Genomic DNA, 15,055 nt, shown 5'->3' with positions numbered 1-15,055 from the left:
AAAATCCAACGCAACTTTGAGGAGACCAAGAGAAACATGATTATGTATTTCTGCTCAGCTAGCAGCACATTAACCATACAGTACACGCTAATACCTTTTCATATACTGTCTACTTTCTATGTATAACAGTTTATATCTAATAACATATTAGACAGGTCCGCCGTGCCGTCAAAATAAAAGTCCCAACAACAATCGCGGCTTACGTCACTTCTGAGTTCCTACTGGTGGTGCGAATGCAACCAGGAAAACGTTCCTTGGGGAACCATTATTTCTCGGGGAACCACCCTGATGGATAGTTCCTATAACTAAGTTCCTATAACTATTCGGTGCAAAAGCCCCTAGTGTTTTATTTCATTTCATTATTTATTTATAGAGCACATATTAAACCAACCCACGGTTGACCAAAGTGCTGAACATAACAATACAAGACAGAAGTTACAATCTATAAGATTACAGACACAAAGTTAAATAACACATTAAATACATTACGATTCAAAATTGAATAATACATTAAAGATCCACATTAAGAAAATGTGTTTTAAGCTTCGATTTAAAAGTGGCAAGTGATGACACCATTCGGATCGGGTCGGGTACTGGTAGGCTGCTCCAGAGTTTGGGGCCTGCAATCGCAAAAGCTCGGTCTCCTCGATGTTGTAACCGAGATCTACGCACATAAAGCAATCCAAGGTTGCTAGACCTTAGTGACCTGGAAGGGTTGTGAGAATGTATTAAATCAGATAAATACCCTGGTGCTAGGCTGTGTAAAACTACAATTTTGAACTCAATTCTCAGTTTGACCGGCATCCAGTGTAGCGAAGTATCAAAGTTTCGAACAGCCTGGCAGCGGCATTATTCTGCTCTAATACATGAGATTAATCTGTTGACAGCCATAGTTAGTACTTCATAGAAGGTACTTTGTAACTACTTGTACAAATATTTGACACATATTTCTAATATATTAGAACACTTATAAAAAGCTTCTTAGTATAACTATGTTTTCAAATATGTCACTGTGGTTTAACTGCTATAAATAATGAGTAGCTTGTCTCCTGGAAAGCTACAGTTTCAAAGTATGTTGAAATGGATGTAAATTGGCCTTGTCTCATAATCTGTATTCGGTAGCAAATCCCATGTCAACATCTAAGCCACAGCAGGGTTAGAACAAGGAACTGAATTTTCTTAGTGTGAGATTCATGAAGAGACTTTAATGAAAAACATCAGATGACTGTGAGTATAACAACATCAACATGTGAAAAAAAGCACTGGCAGTTTATTCCTGCGAGCAGATGTTTCGTACCTCTCGTGCTCGAGTACGTAACGTGTTTTTCCTCTTCAGGAGTCGGATGATGAGGACGGCATGCCAAAGAAGAAATGGCCCACAGTAGACGCTTCATATTATGGCGGACGAGGGGTTGGAGGAATTAAACGAATGGAGGTGGGCTTCCTCAAAAGAGGATATGTGTCATGTGATGAACAACAACATTCATAGGAAGCTGTAAACTTTACTAAAGAAAGTGTAGGTTTTGGAAGAATAATTGTTTTTATTCAGTCAGATTAATAAAGCAAATTTTTTGCCACACTTACCGGCCATACAATATTTTACATAAAGATAAATGTTATAAAATTAAAGGCCCATTCACACCAAGGACAAAACTATAAAGATAACAATAAATATATAGTACTTAAAATCGTTCTCAATATTAAAGCATAGCAGAGTTCACACCACAGCTATAATGATAATGGCACAGAGGAACAATATCGTTGGAATCATACGTAGAACGATTTTATCCAGCGATAAAAACAATGACAGCCAATCAGAATCAATCCAGACAAGTCTTATAGTAAACAGAACAATATCATCCACTGGTGCGGACGCTAATATATAGTTTAGATAACTTTATGGTTATCTTTATAGTTATCGTTCTCGGTGTGAACGGGCCTTAATCCTTAATAAAGTTACAAAAGTTGTTCAGTCTGCAGAAGTGAGTGATTGTTCTTTATCTTTTGTTGTTTGATTAGCATCAGTGCTTTAAGTGGCCCAAAAGAGGTGCCGGTACTCTATTAAAACATTTTTTTTTTTTTTTTTTTTTTGCTGACTCCCCTCCTCCCCTGAGGTAACAACAACTGAAGGGGTTTTATATACAGCAGTCAACAGACGACCTTATAAAAAATAATGAATCCTTTTATTAGTTTGTGGATTTGTTTGAGCTAGAAAGAGCTACTGAACATAAATAAAATGTGCAAAATGGTATTAAAAAAATACCCTTAGAAAGAGCTACTGTAGAAAGAGCTACTGTAGAAAGAGCTACTGAACATAAATAACGAGCTCGAACTTCTCACCACACCGGCACCCAGTTTGCAAGTCTAAATTAGTTGCTTACATTTAAAAAATGAGCATACAATAGCATAAAAAGTATTTTTAATGAACATAAAGGTCCATGTTTAGTAAAAATCTTCACGAAACTTAATGAAATATTTAGTGAAATTAGAAAATGTAAGATATTGTTAATTTATTTTGTATACACATTCTCATATCCATATATTTTGTTTTATTGTCACGAGTAATAATCTCAGGGTTTACTGGGTTTTACACGATTCTGTTTGTAGTGTGTTATTGGTGGTGGTGTACTAAAATAAACATTGTCACGTGTGTATAGCTTTCATCTTCTCACCGCTGATTCCTGATGGTTTAGAGGACAATTACTCGAGTCGCCCCCTATCGTTTCAAAGAATAGTACAACGGCGAGCGCGTCAAGTATAAACACCTCGTCCGTTTGGGGAGGTGCGCGGAATGCGCGCGCAGTCTGCGGAGACTCGCGCTGCGGAGCCAGGCGAAAGTATAAACAAGGAGGAAGCGTGCATTGTGAAGTAAAGCGGCAGCGCAGACAAAGGATTAAAACAGATGTGCAAACGAGCGGCCCACTTAAAGCACTGATTAGCATTAAAAACACAGACAGCAGCAGGAATATTAGGCTGCTGTCACTTTAAGAGCTAACGCTTGGATCCATTGAATATATTGTTACACATGCATTTTATTTCTCAACTGTTTTCGTTCAGTTAAGACATAAGGGTATTTGCCAAGACCGGCCTTTTGACAATTTTCTTTGACCATGTCTGCTCAAGCGTAAGAAGACGTGAAAGAGAGCTCAATTCAGTATTCGCATGGATTTCTGGACGTGCGCTTAGTAATGCGAGTAACGAATTGAGCTCCCTTTCACAGCTTCTTGAGTTTGAAAAGTAAAATTGGCAAGACTTAAACTTTCGTGCCGATGCAGCAGTGGCCCGTCAACTGTCCCGAGCGACGTTCATGTTTGTTCACGTTCATGTTCTCACAGCATTGCATTGTTATTATTCATACAATTTTTAGTGGCCAACTGGTGATTGACACCGTTTCATATACTCGTCTAAAAACATTTTTACTCGCATTTACCGCTTGGCGAGTGTTAATTTTAGGCCCTTTATATAGTTATTATAGATTTTAATGTGTCACAAACTTTTTTAGTTTTCACAAAAAATATGAAGCAGCACAACAGTATTTGTGATGATAATAATCATAAATGTTTCCGCATATTAGAATGATTTCTGAAGGATCATGTGACTGAAGACTGGAGTAATGATGCTTTGATCACAGGAATAAATTACACTTTACTATATATTCACATAGAAAACAGTTATTTTAAATAATAATATTTCACAATATTACAGTTTTTATTGTATTTTTGATCAAATAAATGCAGCCTTGGTGACATTAGAAAATTTGAATTATTACAAGCTTTGACCAGCCTATATAATTAAGAAGATAATACTAATTATACTAATAACCACTGGTGGTGGTTGAGGAGAGATTCCCTGATATGACTGTAAAGCGCTTTGGATGTACAGTAGTACATATGAAAGCGCTTTAGAAATGCCTCATTCATTCATAATATTCTTCAAAAATTATAAAAAAAAAGAATATTTAATTATATAATAATACAAGTTGCTAAAAGTGACCTAGAAGTGACACATCAAAGCATCTCAAAAATAAAACGGAAACTGAAAGACACGCTTTTTTGCATTTGCTGAAGATCTGTAACAAGTTTCAGAAGAAATGATGTAATGTGTGTGTGCTGGTCCAGGTTCGCTGGGGAGGGAAGGGCTCCACTGAGGAGGGAGCGAAGCTGGAAAAACCCAAAAACGCTGTTATAAAGATGCCTGAGCAGGAGTTTGAACCCTTTGAACCCAAACCCAGGAAATCAGACAGCAGGAAGCAAGCTCAAGACAGGAAGTGGTATTCTCCCATTAGGGTAACGATGCTTTGTCATCCTCATCATTGTTTATTTTTGTGTCTGTTCAAAGCATGCTGTAAGCTTAATTAGGTCCAGTGTTTTAACGGCACGTTTCTCCTGTCCAGGGTAAACTTGATGCGATCCTGGCTCTTTTCCGCCGTGGATATGATCAAGTGTCACTTATGAGGCCACAACCAGGAGATCACGTGAGTAACCAGGTCTAGATGATCAAAGAGTCGTGGCTTAGCATTAACGATGATGTCAATACACACTCCTTCAACAACAAACAGTCTCAAGCAAAAGCTTTCAAGGCGTTTGGACCTCATAAATCCTTGTCCTGTGGGTTTTTTGACTCATTCCTCTTCGCCTTGGCCAGACGTTTCCTTACCTTTCATTTGTCGACCCAGACCAGCAACGCCCCATCACAGAGGCCTGATGGGTGCCAAGACACATCATAGGCCCAGCTTGCCTCCTGCATCCAATCAGTAGCCATAAAAATGAAATGAAACACAAATGTAGGCACTTTCCAGACAGATAGTCTGCACTTTTAAAGGCCCGACGCTCACATATGCAGAGCGGCCACATGGATTGACTTTTTAATGTCAAATTGCAGGTTATCGGCTCTGTTGGATCGCCGTGATTTAGACTTAATGCATCTTTCACACAGACGTTTTCATCCCGCTGAGATTAACTATCTTCAGGTGCTAGTGAAACCATGTGGAAAAAACTAGAGCTGGGTATTGACACACATTTCATGATTCTGATCACAAGCTTGTGAATTCAGATTCAATTCCAATCTCGATTCAATTCACTTCGATATCGATTCATTTGGATGTATACAGTAAAAAAAAGAAAATATGCTGTAATTTATACAGGGAGCCCTGTAAGTTGGTACATTACTATAATATTAAAGGTTAAATTTAACAAAAATTGCAAACATTTAAATTACACATAAGAAAATAATGTTCAAATATATTAAATTTAATTTAATAATTTAATTAAATAAAAATTTAATAATACATTTTAAATGAGATAAATGTGTTTCTACGCCAATTCGTTTGTGGTGGCTGTCAAAGCTTGTTTTCATGATGGATTCATTCAAACATGCAAGAACAGGTTAAGTAAGAATATAGTGAATATAGTGCATATATTTATCAAAGGGCGCCTCTCTAGAGTTTTTTTTTTTTCAAGCTAGTTATCAAGATGGTCATTGGTTGCATTTTGTCTGTGTACCTTTGTATAGTTTGTTTTCAAATTTTTGTCTTCAAAAATGTTTTATTTAAATGGACTGTTTATTATTAACTCTTTCCCCGCCATTGACGGAAATTCCCATCATTTATGAGACGCTTCCCCATTATTGATTGAAATTTCTGGCTTTCTGTGTTTTCACTGTTATAAGGTAGGGGGCGCTATTACGCATCTTCTGAAAGAGTACAGAATCTCCTGATCAAAACACAGTCGAAGAAAAGCAGAAACAAGCGATATATTATGTATGCAGGTGCATATGTAAAATAACGCGATCATCAACACAACATTTAACAGCATATAAATCAAAACTGCATGTTACTGAATGAACTGTCGACCAGGACGAGCTGTAGGACTGTGTGTGAAGCTTTGAGTGTGTTGATGGACTCGATCTACTTGATCATCGTTCTGAATCCCGTCTGGACGTAGTCTTTGACAAAAACACAATTTTCTCAGCTTTTTGCTCAAAATGAAACTTACTTTACATTCAAGTGTTGATAAAAAAAGGAATGCATGAAGCTAGAATAAAACGGGTCTTTGTTTAAAAGCAGAGGCTCTGTTCTTTCTTTTGATGTTCCATGCATGTTCAGATATTCATGCAACTAAATATTCTGGGGGCCATGAAATCTTTGTGAAAATGATCAAAAACCCTGGCGATGACTGGCAACTTTTTTTTTCTTTTTTTTTTTTTTACGATGACGGGGAAAGAGTTAAAAGAATAGTTTCTTTGTTTTCCCATTTTTGAAGACAAAAACGAGAAAACAAATTATCCGAAGATACACGGGCCGTCTTTCCATCCAAAGTTGCGAATTTAACTTGTGTGTAAAATTGGAATATTGCATAAAACGTTTGCTAAAGCACCGTTTCCATCCCGAGTGTTCAAGAGAACAAAATCGTCACTTCCTGGGAAATTGGTAGCCTGGAAATCCAGACCTAAATCTGAAAGATTAACGGTCTGGCGTCGACTAATGAAAATCGGCCAGCTCGAGGGGCGGCACCAAGCATGCATTTGAAAATCTCACTGCACGCAATTGGATAACACTACGACCAGTGTTGGGAATGTTACTTTAAAAAAGTAATTAGTTATAGTTACTCACTACTTGTTCCAAAAAGTACCTGAGTTAGTAACTGAATTACTCTATAATAAAAGTAACTCGTTATCAGGGAAAGTAACTATTTGCGTTACTGTTAAAAAAAAAGTTGCTATATGTCAAAGAATTTGGAAACACTTTGCAGTTTGAATGTCCCGTATAAACAAAATTACTGAGTATGTTTTTATGTTTTCACTGTTCGATCGCGTCCGCGCCTCACACAAATGTAAACACTGCGCGACTTTTCGATCGCGCCCGCGCCTCTCTCCCTCTCCCTCTCCCTCTCTCTCTTACACACAAACACACACACACACACACACACACAACACATTCCAGCATTCCAATCTTTACATCGCAGCCTGCTCCAGATCCATGTTCAGAGCTAAGGCGGGGATACAGATAAAGAACTCGCGTATCTAACAGTAGTTCCGCATTACATTAATTAATTTGCATGCGAGTTTTATTTATTTTTATACCGTGTATTCTCCGTGTAAATGTAGGCTATGCACCGAACCGTGACGCCCGTACCGTTTCGGTTCAGTACGAATGTACCGTTCCACCCCAAGTTCTTGCCTTTGCTGACCTCAATGAATTTGAAGTAGCCTAGTATATCTCCACCTTGAAAATGCCAACTTTTCATCGGATTGCTCCTGACTCGCCATCTCTGCTGCTTCATCGAAACTCTGTTTAGCTTGTGTGTGTGTGTGTGTGTGTGTGTGTGTGTGTGTGTGTGTGTGTGTGTGAGGCGTGTGCTGGCATGTGTGTAAAAACACTGGCTCTGATTGGCTACCATGAAACACATGACTCTGCCTTAGCCAATCATAATCGTTTACCTCGTTATTAACCCACCTCCTCACTAGCTGTGCGAACCAGGGGTGCGTTCGGATTACACAGTTTATCAGAGAATGTCTAATAGAGTTTATTCAATCAATGCATAACGCACCGCATTTAACGTCCAGTAATGTTAACGGCGTTGTAACGAAGGGAAAAGTAATTAGTTAGATTACCCCGTTACTGAAAAAATAACGTCGTTACCTAACGCCGTTCTTTTAAACGGCGTTATTCCAAACACTGACTACGACCAATCACAACAAGTTATTGCTTAGCTACCAGTGGAGCTAACTGGTAGATTAGACTCTTGCCGTATCCGGTCGGCAAAACAGCAAAAACGTCCTTCTTGCAAAGGAACGATTCGAGCGGCGTCTTCTGTTCCTCTTTCAGATAAAAAGCCAAGTCTAACTCGTTCATTGTAGCGGCCAAAGCCATTTCAGACAACTGGTGTTCCTCCATAGCCATCTTGCAATGTTTACTAATGACTTAGACGTCGCAGCGCTGTCGTCTTCTGTTTAGCTCGCCTCTGGCCCGCCTATATCAGATAACCGGATGTGATTGGTGCAGCTCAGATCGAGGGGCATATTTAATGAGCATCATTACTCGACACCAAAGTAACTCGCTGAGCAAATTCAACTTGTGCTCTCGTGAGAACTCTGGATTACCAGGGTAGGAAATTGGTGCAAAATATCTGTAACACAAATGGAAGTAGCTGTGAGCTGTGGCTCTTTTAGCCTCCGTCGTAAATGACTTGTATTTCAGAGCGCGCATATGAAACGCAATAAAAATTGTGTTCGGATGCTGGTGTTTGGGAACACAATCATGTTAAACCAAATAATTCTGATGACAGACTTTGGCTCAGAACCACAAGCCAACATTTGAGATGCTGTACGATGCAGTTGGTCCGCTGGATAGTCCAGCTATCCAATCACATCCTCCGATGAGGCAAATGTTTTACATTATGGGTCTGTAAATATTTCCATCGTGACTGGCTTTTCTGAGGTAAATGTAAAGTTGCATGACGTCGTTTACAAGCTGTACAGTAACTGAGACCAGTTGACCGATTAATATTCTGTGCATACACTGGTTCTCGTCAAGTTTTTGACCCGACTGGTTTCAATAGCCTCGAGCGAACGGTTGCATGATGCAGAGGAATGGTTTTCACCTCCTCGTCCTGTAATGGCATGGGTCTCTGCGGTTTGTGACGAGAGGGCTGAAAAATGCCCAGACTGACTCTTTTCTCTCTCTCGTTCTTTGGGAGTATGGAAAACAAATGAAACGGGCATCATTTCCTGTCTACAATTGCATTAAGAGGACATAAAATGAATCCAGCAGTGCCTCTACTGTGCATGAAGAACTCGCACCATCGCCATAAGTTGAAGACAAGGTCACGGCAATGCTTTTACGAGTTTCGCCCCCTCGCCTAATGCAATCTTTCTCTTTCTTAAACAAACAGATTCCTGTCACTTTTCATCTTTCTGTGCTTTCCTCGCAGGTTTTGGCTTTACCTAGTGTGGAAACAAGGTTTAATGTTGTTTCGATTGAATTCTTCTGGTTCGTTTCGGAGTGTGTGTGTGTGTGTGTGCATATGTTTGTCTGACGTCTATAGTGTATCATTATCTCTCCTCGGTCTGTTTTTCTCATTTGTGCCCTGGTTAAGCTCTCTTCCTCATGCCTCTGTCTTCAATCCCATAATGCACAGGGATCAGCTTTCCACTGGCTGTCCCAGAATCTCTGACGTGAAACCTTGAAGTTTGCCTTTCGGTTTTGCGCAGCACTCACTTTACACCCTCGCTCTGGTGGAGGTTTGAGGATGAGGTCATGTATAAAACGGCCACATCAAACATCTACGACGGTCTTGAGACTGACTTCAGACTGATTTATGACCCAGCTATAATTGCAGTTGTGTCAGGAGGTCATTTTCCTCTGGCATATTTGTTGCTTTGCCATGAGGGAAGGACTATTACAACAAACGTCCTTCAAAACACCTACTTCACCTGTCATTATGCAGCCTTAAAGACGATTTGACGTTAAGGTCAACTCATTTCACTTTCATAATGTGACGTATAATGAAACAGAACAGTTGAGTTTATCCATCAGGAATTGATTGGATGGTGAAAACTAGGTATATAAGAAAAATGTGAACTGGTGATTTGTGCACAGTAAGATTTGGAATATTTATTAAGAACGTAAATGGGCAAATGTTAAATAGTTTTATTGATATATTGAATTCACTTTTAGTTTTCTACTTTTAGTTTTCAAATGTTAATTTTAGTTGAATTTTTAGCAATTTTGGTATATATAATTTTTTATATATATAGCTATTTAAGTTGAACTATTTAGATGACTTTTCTGTTTAAAAAAAAAGGTTTTCATATGTTTTTTTGTTGTGAAGTCCAGAGGCTAAAGAGGCCTTTTTTGGGGGGGTTATGGAGGACTTTCCATGATGCATAATTTACAACTGTGGGTGATTTCATCTGTGGTTTTCACAGCGCTTCAGCCAGCTTGCGAGATCTTGTATGTGTGCAGTTTAGAGCCAAAGCAAGAACGCCTCAGATCTGGGTGTCATTCTGGAAAATAGGACGAAGCAATGCTTGCGTATTGGAAAGTGGCCACCTTCAACAGAGCGGATTACCTCACGTTGTTTCTCTTGTTGTTCTCTCCTCAGGGTCGATGTATCAACTTTACACGAGTGAAGGAGGAGGCGGCAGCGGCAGCGGCAGCTAAAGCTCGTCCACGAGCTCAAAGCCCACCTCCACCTCCACCAGACTATCAGCCGGTTCCCAGTCCAGTGTCCTCTCCTCCGAACAGCCCTCCTCCGAGAGGACCACCCCTGACCCAACCTCCACCGGGTCCACCGGGTCCCCCACCCGCCCGAGTCCCACCCGGACCCCCCTGTCCCCCGCCGTCACGGGCCCCGCCCAACCTCGACGGCAGACCATGAGAGAAAGATCCAGCCTCCAGTGCAATTCATCCCTACAGCCAAACTAAATGCTCCTCTCGCCAAAAAACGCACGTGGTATTTATCAGTCAGGTTCGATTAGGATGCGGTGTGTAGTTTGTTGCTGGACAGCAAAAAAAAAAAAAAAAAGTAAGAAAAGCAAAAAGTCGTGACAAAAAATTCAACTACTGAGTTTTCCATACGCAGATTAAGAGGGACCGTTTTTAGCTTTAGAATGACTGAAGTGCTCCTTTTTATTGAGGCTGGACGAATCGTCGTAATTATTCCCATTAAACCAAAAGTGGTTTAAAGCACATATGAATCCTATGAGCTTTCCATATCATGCCAAAAATGTCCAGAATAACCAGTATTAGATGCTATGTTATATTGTACAGCATCCTGTGCCTCTCCATTTAATTAGTTTTTATTTTATTTTTTTATGTTGAGTCACGGATTTTACAGTTGTTGAGTTGCAGGTTCTCTCAGGTGAGTCTCTGACCCTGTGCGAAGGTCTGAGTCAATATGGCCAAAGGGAAATATCATAGCCTGTCAAAATGTAAGATGAATGCAAGTGATGAATGTGGAAAGGCATTTCTTTTACTGTAGTGTCACAATTAATGTCTTATTCCGGGTTCAGACTACACAACATCAGCCCGATTTTGGCACAATCCATTTGATGAACGGGTGTCGTGGTGATTCGTGTACAGAAATGGGTGCCGGAACGCGAGAATCAATCGTTTCATCTCCAATAGTGAGACATAGTGGAACAGAACTGATGCTGAGTCCGCAACGTCCCGACGGAAAGACTTAACATGTTTAAATTTGTTTGGTCCTCCACAGTCCTTGTTTGTTTACACTCTTGTGAAGTAAATCACGTGTTCCCCCTTCTTGATGACATCACTCACATCGTTAAAGGAACACGCTGACTTTTTGGGACTTTAGCTTATTCACCGTATCCCCCAGAGTTAGATAAGTCCATACATACCCTTCTCATCTCCGTGCGTGCCGTAACTCTGTCTGACGCACCCACCGCTAGCCTAGCTTAGCACAAAGACTGGAGGTAAACGGCTCCAGCTAGCATACTGGAAGCATACGCCAACACTTTCCTATTTACATGTTGTGATTTGTATAGTCACAGCGTGTACGAATAACAAGGTCACATGAGACACAGCCATCTTCTAACCGTATACATACTGGGAACTATATTCTCAGAAGGCGAAGCACTGCTACTTGGGCGGAGTGATTTTCTCGCAGCACTATAGCTATATAGTTAATGTAGTTCCCAGTATGTATACAGTTAGAAGATGACTGTGTCTCATGTGACCTTGTTATTTGTACACGCTGTGACTATACAAATCACAACAAAGTCACTTATTGGGAGCAGTATGCTAGCTGGAGCCGTTTACCTCCAGTCTTTGTGCTAAGCTAGGCTAGCGGTGGGTGCGTCAGACAGAGTTACGGCACGCACGGAGATGAAAAGGGTATGTATGGACTTATCTAACTCTGGGGGATACGGTGAATAAGCTAAAGTCCCAAAAAGTCGTGATCCTTTAAAGACGGCAAACGATAATTGAACGTGTGCTTCCCGTCATCGTTTTTGCCTACAAGGCGGTTATCAGACGCAGCCAGTGACTATCGTAACAGACAAAAAATATTGTGTAGTCTGAACCCGGCATTAGCATGTCACGAGATCTTTGGTTTAGGTAAAACTGGTGTGCAGGATTTGTCTCAAATCACTCGGTTGCTGGAATTTTGACTGATTCTTGAAGGTGCAAAAGTATGTTTTCAACTCTATTCCAGATCTTAATCTGGGTGAATCTCATGAAAACATGTCCTGTGGCCGGTTGCATCAAATGCTACTTGTTAGACGTCTTCTTACATGTTAGTCATCTCATTTTTTCTGTAGAATAAGACTGATTACTCCTTGGAAAACTGCTAGTTGGTAAGACACAGTCTTATAGTGGCTAAGTTTATGCAACTGGCCACAGGTCACATTTCAACACAAAATGAAAAATACATTTTTTCATTTTTTTGCATAAAGAAAATGAAACCTATTTTAAGGACCATTGAGCAGAGCTGCATGATTAATGTACGAGATTTGTGATCTCGATTCAAACACCCACACGATCTCATTCCTAAATCACAACGTAACAAATATTAAACCTTTGACAAAATCACACTGGAAGATTCAAATCTGTGTTCGCGCTTCTGCTGAGAGATGGATAGGTATGAAACAGCTTCATTAACAGTCTTCTCAGCCACACTGTATCATTATTTCTGTGTTGCAGTCCTTCAAATTATCACAGAAGAACTGGGATAAAAGTTTATGATTGCGATTAAAATAAAGCAAATCACCTTTTTAAAAGTAACTTGACGCTTCAAATAACGATTGTATGGATTACATTTTTACACCAGTAGGTGGCGACAAATGACTAAGAAATGTATTTGTCATTGAATCATTCATTCAAGAGATTTGTAAAAACAAAAAACAAAACAAAAACCATGCTGATTCATCCAGTAATGAAACAAGTGAATTATTTATGAGTGAGTCATTGAATCATTCATTCAACCCATTTTTTTATTAAACATTTTAAATAGACTGCAGCAATTAGCATTACCTCTAGTACATGTTATTTTGTTTAATTGTCTGTTCAGAATCGTGATCTCTTTATCCAGAATCGTGCAGCTCTAACATTAAGATTTGTTTTGCATTGTAACATTATTTTCATCACAATTAAGCACATATCACCATCACATTCTCATTAGCATAATGCATCAAGATTAGTTTTTTGTAAATTAATAATAAAAAAAGATATATTTTTTACATTATTTCCAGTGGCGATCTTCATTAGATGATCAGCATCGTAGTACAATACGGTTATGTAATGTTGCGTAATAAAAAAAAGTATGAATCCCGCAAAAAACTAAAACTTGCATCATTAGTCAATTTTATTAGCAACGATGCAAGTTTCAGTTTATATTAGACACACCTAATGATTCCTATATTTTCTATGTAATAAATTGAAGAAATAAGTAATATTTGCTTTTCATTTATATCAGCATAAATTAAAGGAGGCACAACCAATATTACCATTATGTAAAAATACTAAATAGAATTAAACTAATTTATCATTATAACATACAGTAGAGTAGTTTTATTTATTTTATTATTATTATTATTTGTTTTCATTACAGTAATGAGAAAAGGGCGGCATCCTAAATGGTCCTAAAGGCAGGCTTCTTTTTCTCTAAGCAAACTAATACATTTTCTTTTCTTTTTTTTTCCTGTGTTTTCTTACGATCAGGCATGTTCTTGGCAGGTTTCAAGTTTGTTCATTGTAAAGGTCGAAGCTCTAAGCGAATGCAAAGTCAGGTCAGTTCTTGTCATGTTTTCTGTATTCCGCAGCTGTACTGTACGTATGTTGATATTCATCATGTTTTCTTTGCATTTCATCGTCAAACATATTGCAACTGCAGGGCAGTTCACAGCATTTAATTTATTATCCCCACGCCTGAAGGAAGGTACTTGAATATGACAAGGTGTCCTCTGTTACAAGCAGGACACTGTGCATGAAACCAAAAAATATTAAAACGGAGAAAAAAAATCACTTTGCCTCAGATAACAGCCAGTGCCTTCTGTGTGTTTCATTGTTTTTTAATTACCTTTCTTTTTTTACGTCATTCAAGTATGAGACAGTAGCACTGTTTATACTTTTGTTTTAATAAGAAGATTGGTGCATGAATTTCTGTTTTCCCCTTTTTGTCGTTAAAAGTGAAACATTGTTCAGCTGTGAACAAGCTAAAACTTTCACCTCACCCTCATCGGTTCTTCACATTAGGTATAACGCGGTCCAAACCGAAGCTATTGATGCCGACAACTGCAGTTTGATGCTATGGGTTTGTGCTTTTGTTTGGATTTGTTTTGTTTTATTTGCTTGTGGCAATCATTTGAAACATTGTGATCTGTACTATTCCACACAAAAAAGTTGATACCAGAATTATAAATCACAATTATATTGTGTTATGATGTAATAAGTGTATTAACAACAATACTGATGCATCTATTGAAAGGCTCATAAAGTTTACTTTTTTCACAGTATTAATAAAGGTCGACTTTCAAGCTTTTACTGCATTTGTCTGGTTATTGGTTGGTCTACGTGTGAAAAGTGACGTGTAACGGCTCACGAGGGTCTTAGGATTGAATTAAGCACCTAAAGCTGCTTTTGTGGCCTTTGGAAATAGTTTGCTTTTGTAATGCAAGCTGCTCAGTTCAGTGACTTTGTTGTCCGAAGTGTGTTTATATACAGTCATGTGAAAAAGAAAAGACATCCTTTAGAATTGTAAGGTTTTACGTATCAGAACATAATAAAAAAAAAAAATCATCTGGTCTTAAAATGAGGTAAATACAACCTCGGATGAGCAACCACACATGACATATCACACTTTAACAAAAATAAAGCCGAAATGGAGAAGCCTGTTACTTGTGACTAAAGTCTGATTACACTATCCAGCACAAACTCTGCTACAATAATACGTGAGCAGCATGTATGTAAAAAAACTAAATATTTATAAGGCCATAAAACCCATACTGACTATTTGTTCACAAGACTTTTGAAAATTGTATCACGTAGCCTAGGGTTTTTGTTTCAAACCTATGTGAAAATCATCCTGCGTACTCA

At 38.8% G+C, this 15,055-nt stretch overlaps 1 protein-coding gene across 1 annotated transcript in view; it reads left to right on the top strand.

Annotated features, from left to right (window-relative positions):
* antxr1c (ANTXR cell adhesion molecule 1c) overlaps window positions 1-10,508 on the top strand; it is a 32,905-nt gene extending 22,397 nt beyond the window's left edge. The window contains exons 15-18 of the mRNA XM_084434768.1: window positions 1,337-1,435; window positions 4,119-4,286; window positions 4,394-4,474; window positions 10,104-10,508. Of these exons, the coding sequence (XP_084290894.1) occupies window positions 1,337-1,435; window positions 4,119-4,286; window positions 4,394-4,474; window positions 10,104-10,379 (624 nt within the window). The 3' untranslated portion in view covers window positions 10,380-10,508. The remainder of the gene's footprint in view (window positions 1-1,336; window positions 1,436-4,118; window positions 4,287-4,393; window positions 4,475-10,103) is intronic.
* The last annotated feature ends 4,547 nt before the right edge of the window (window positions 10,509-15,055 follow it).

This window comes from Rutilus rutilus (genome assembly GCF_951802725.1).
Source record: "Rutilus rutilus genome assembly, chromosome: 16".
Classification (NCBI taxonomy): Eukaryota; Metazoa; Chordata; class Actinopteri; order Cypriniformes; family Leuciscidae; genus Rutilus; species Rutilus rutilus.
The sequence above is the reverse complement of the archived record's forward strand: the minus strand, read 5'-3'. Positions and strand labels throughout refer to the sequence as shown.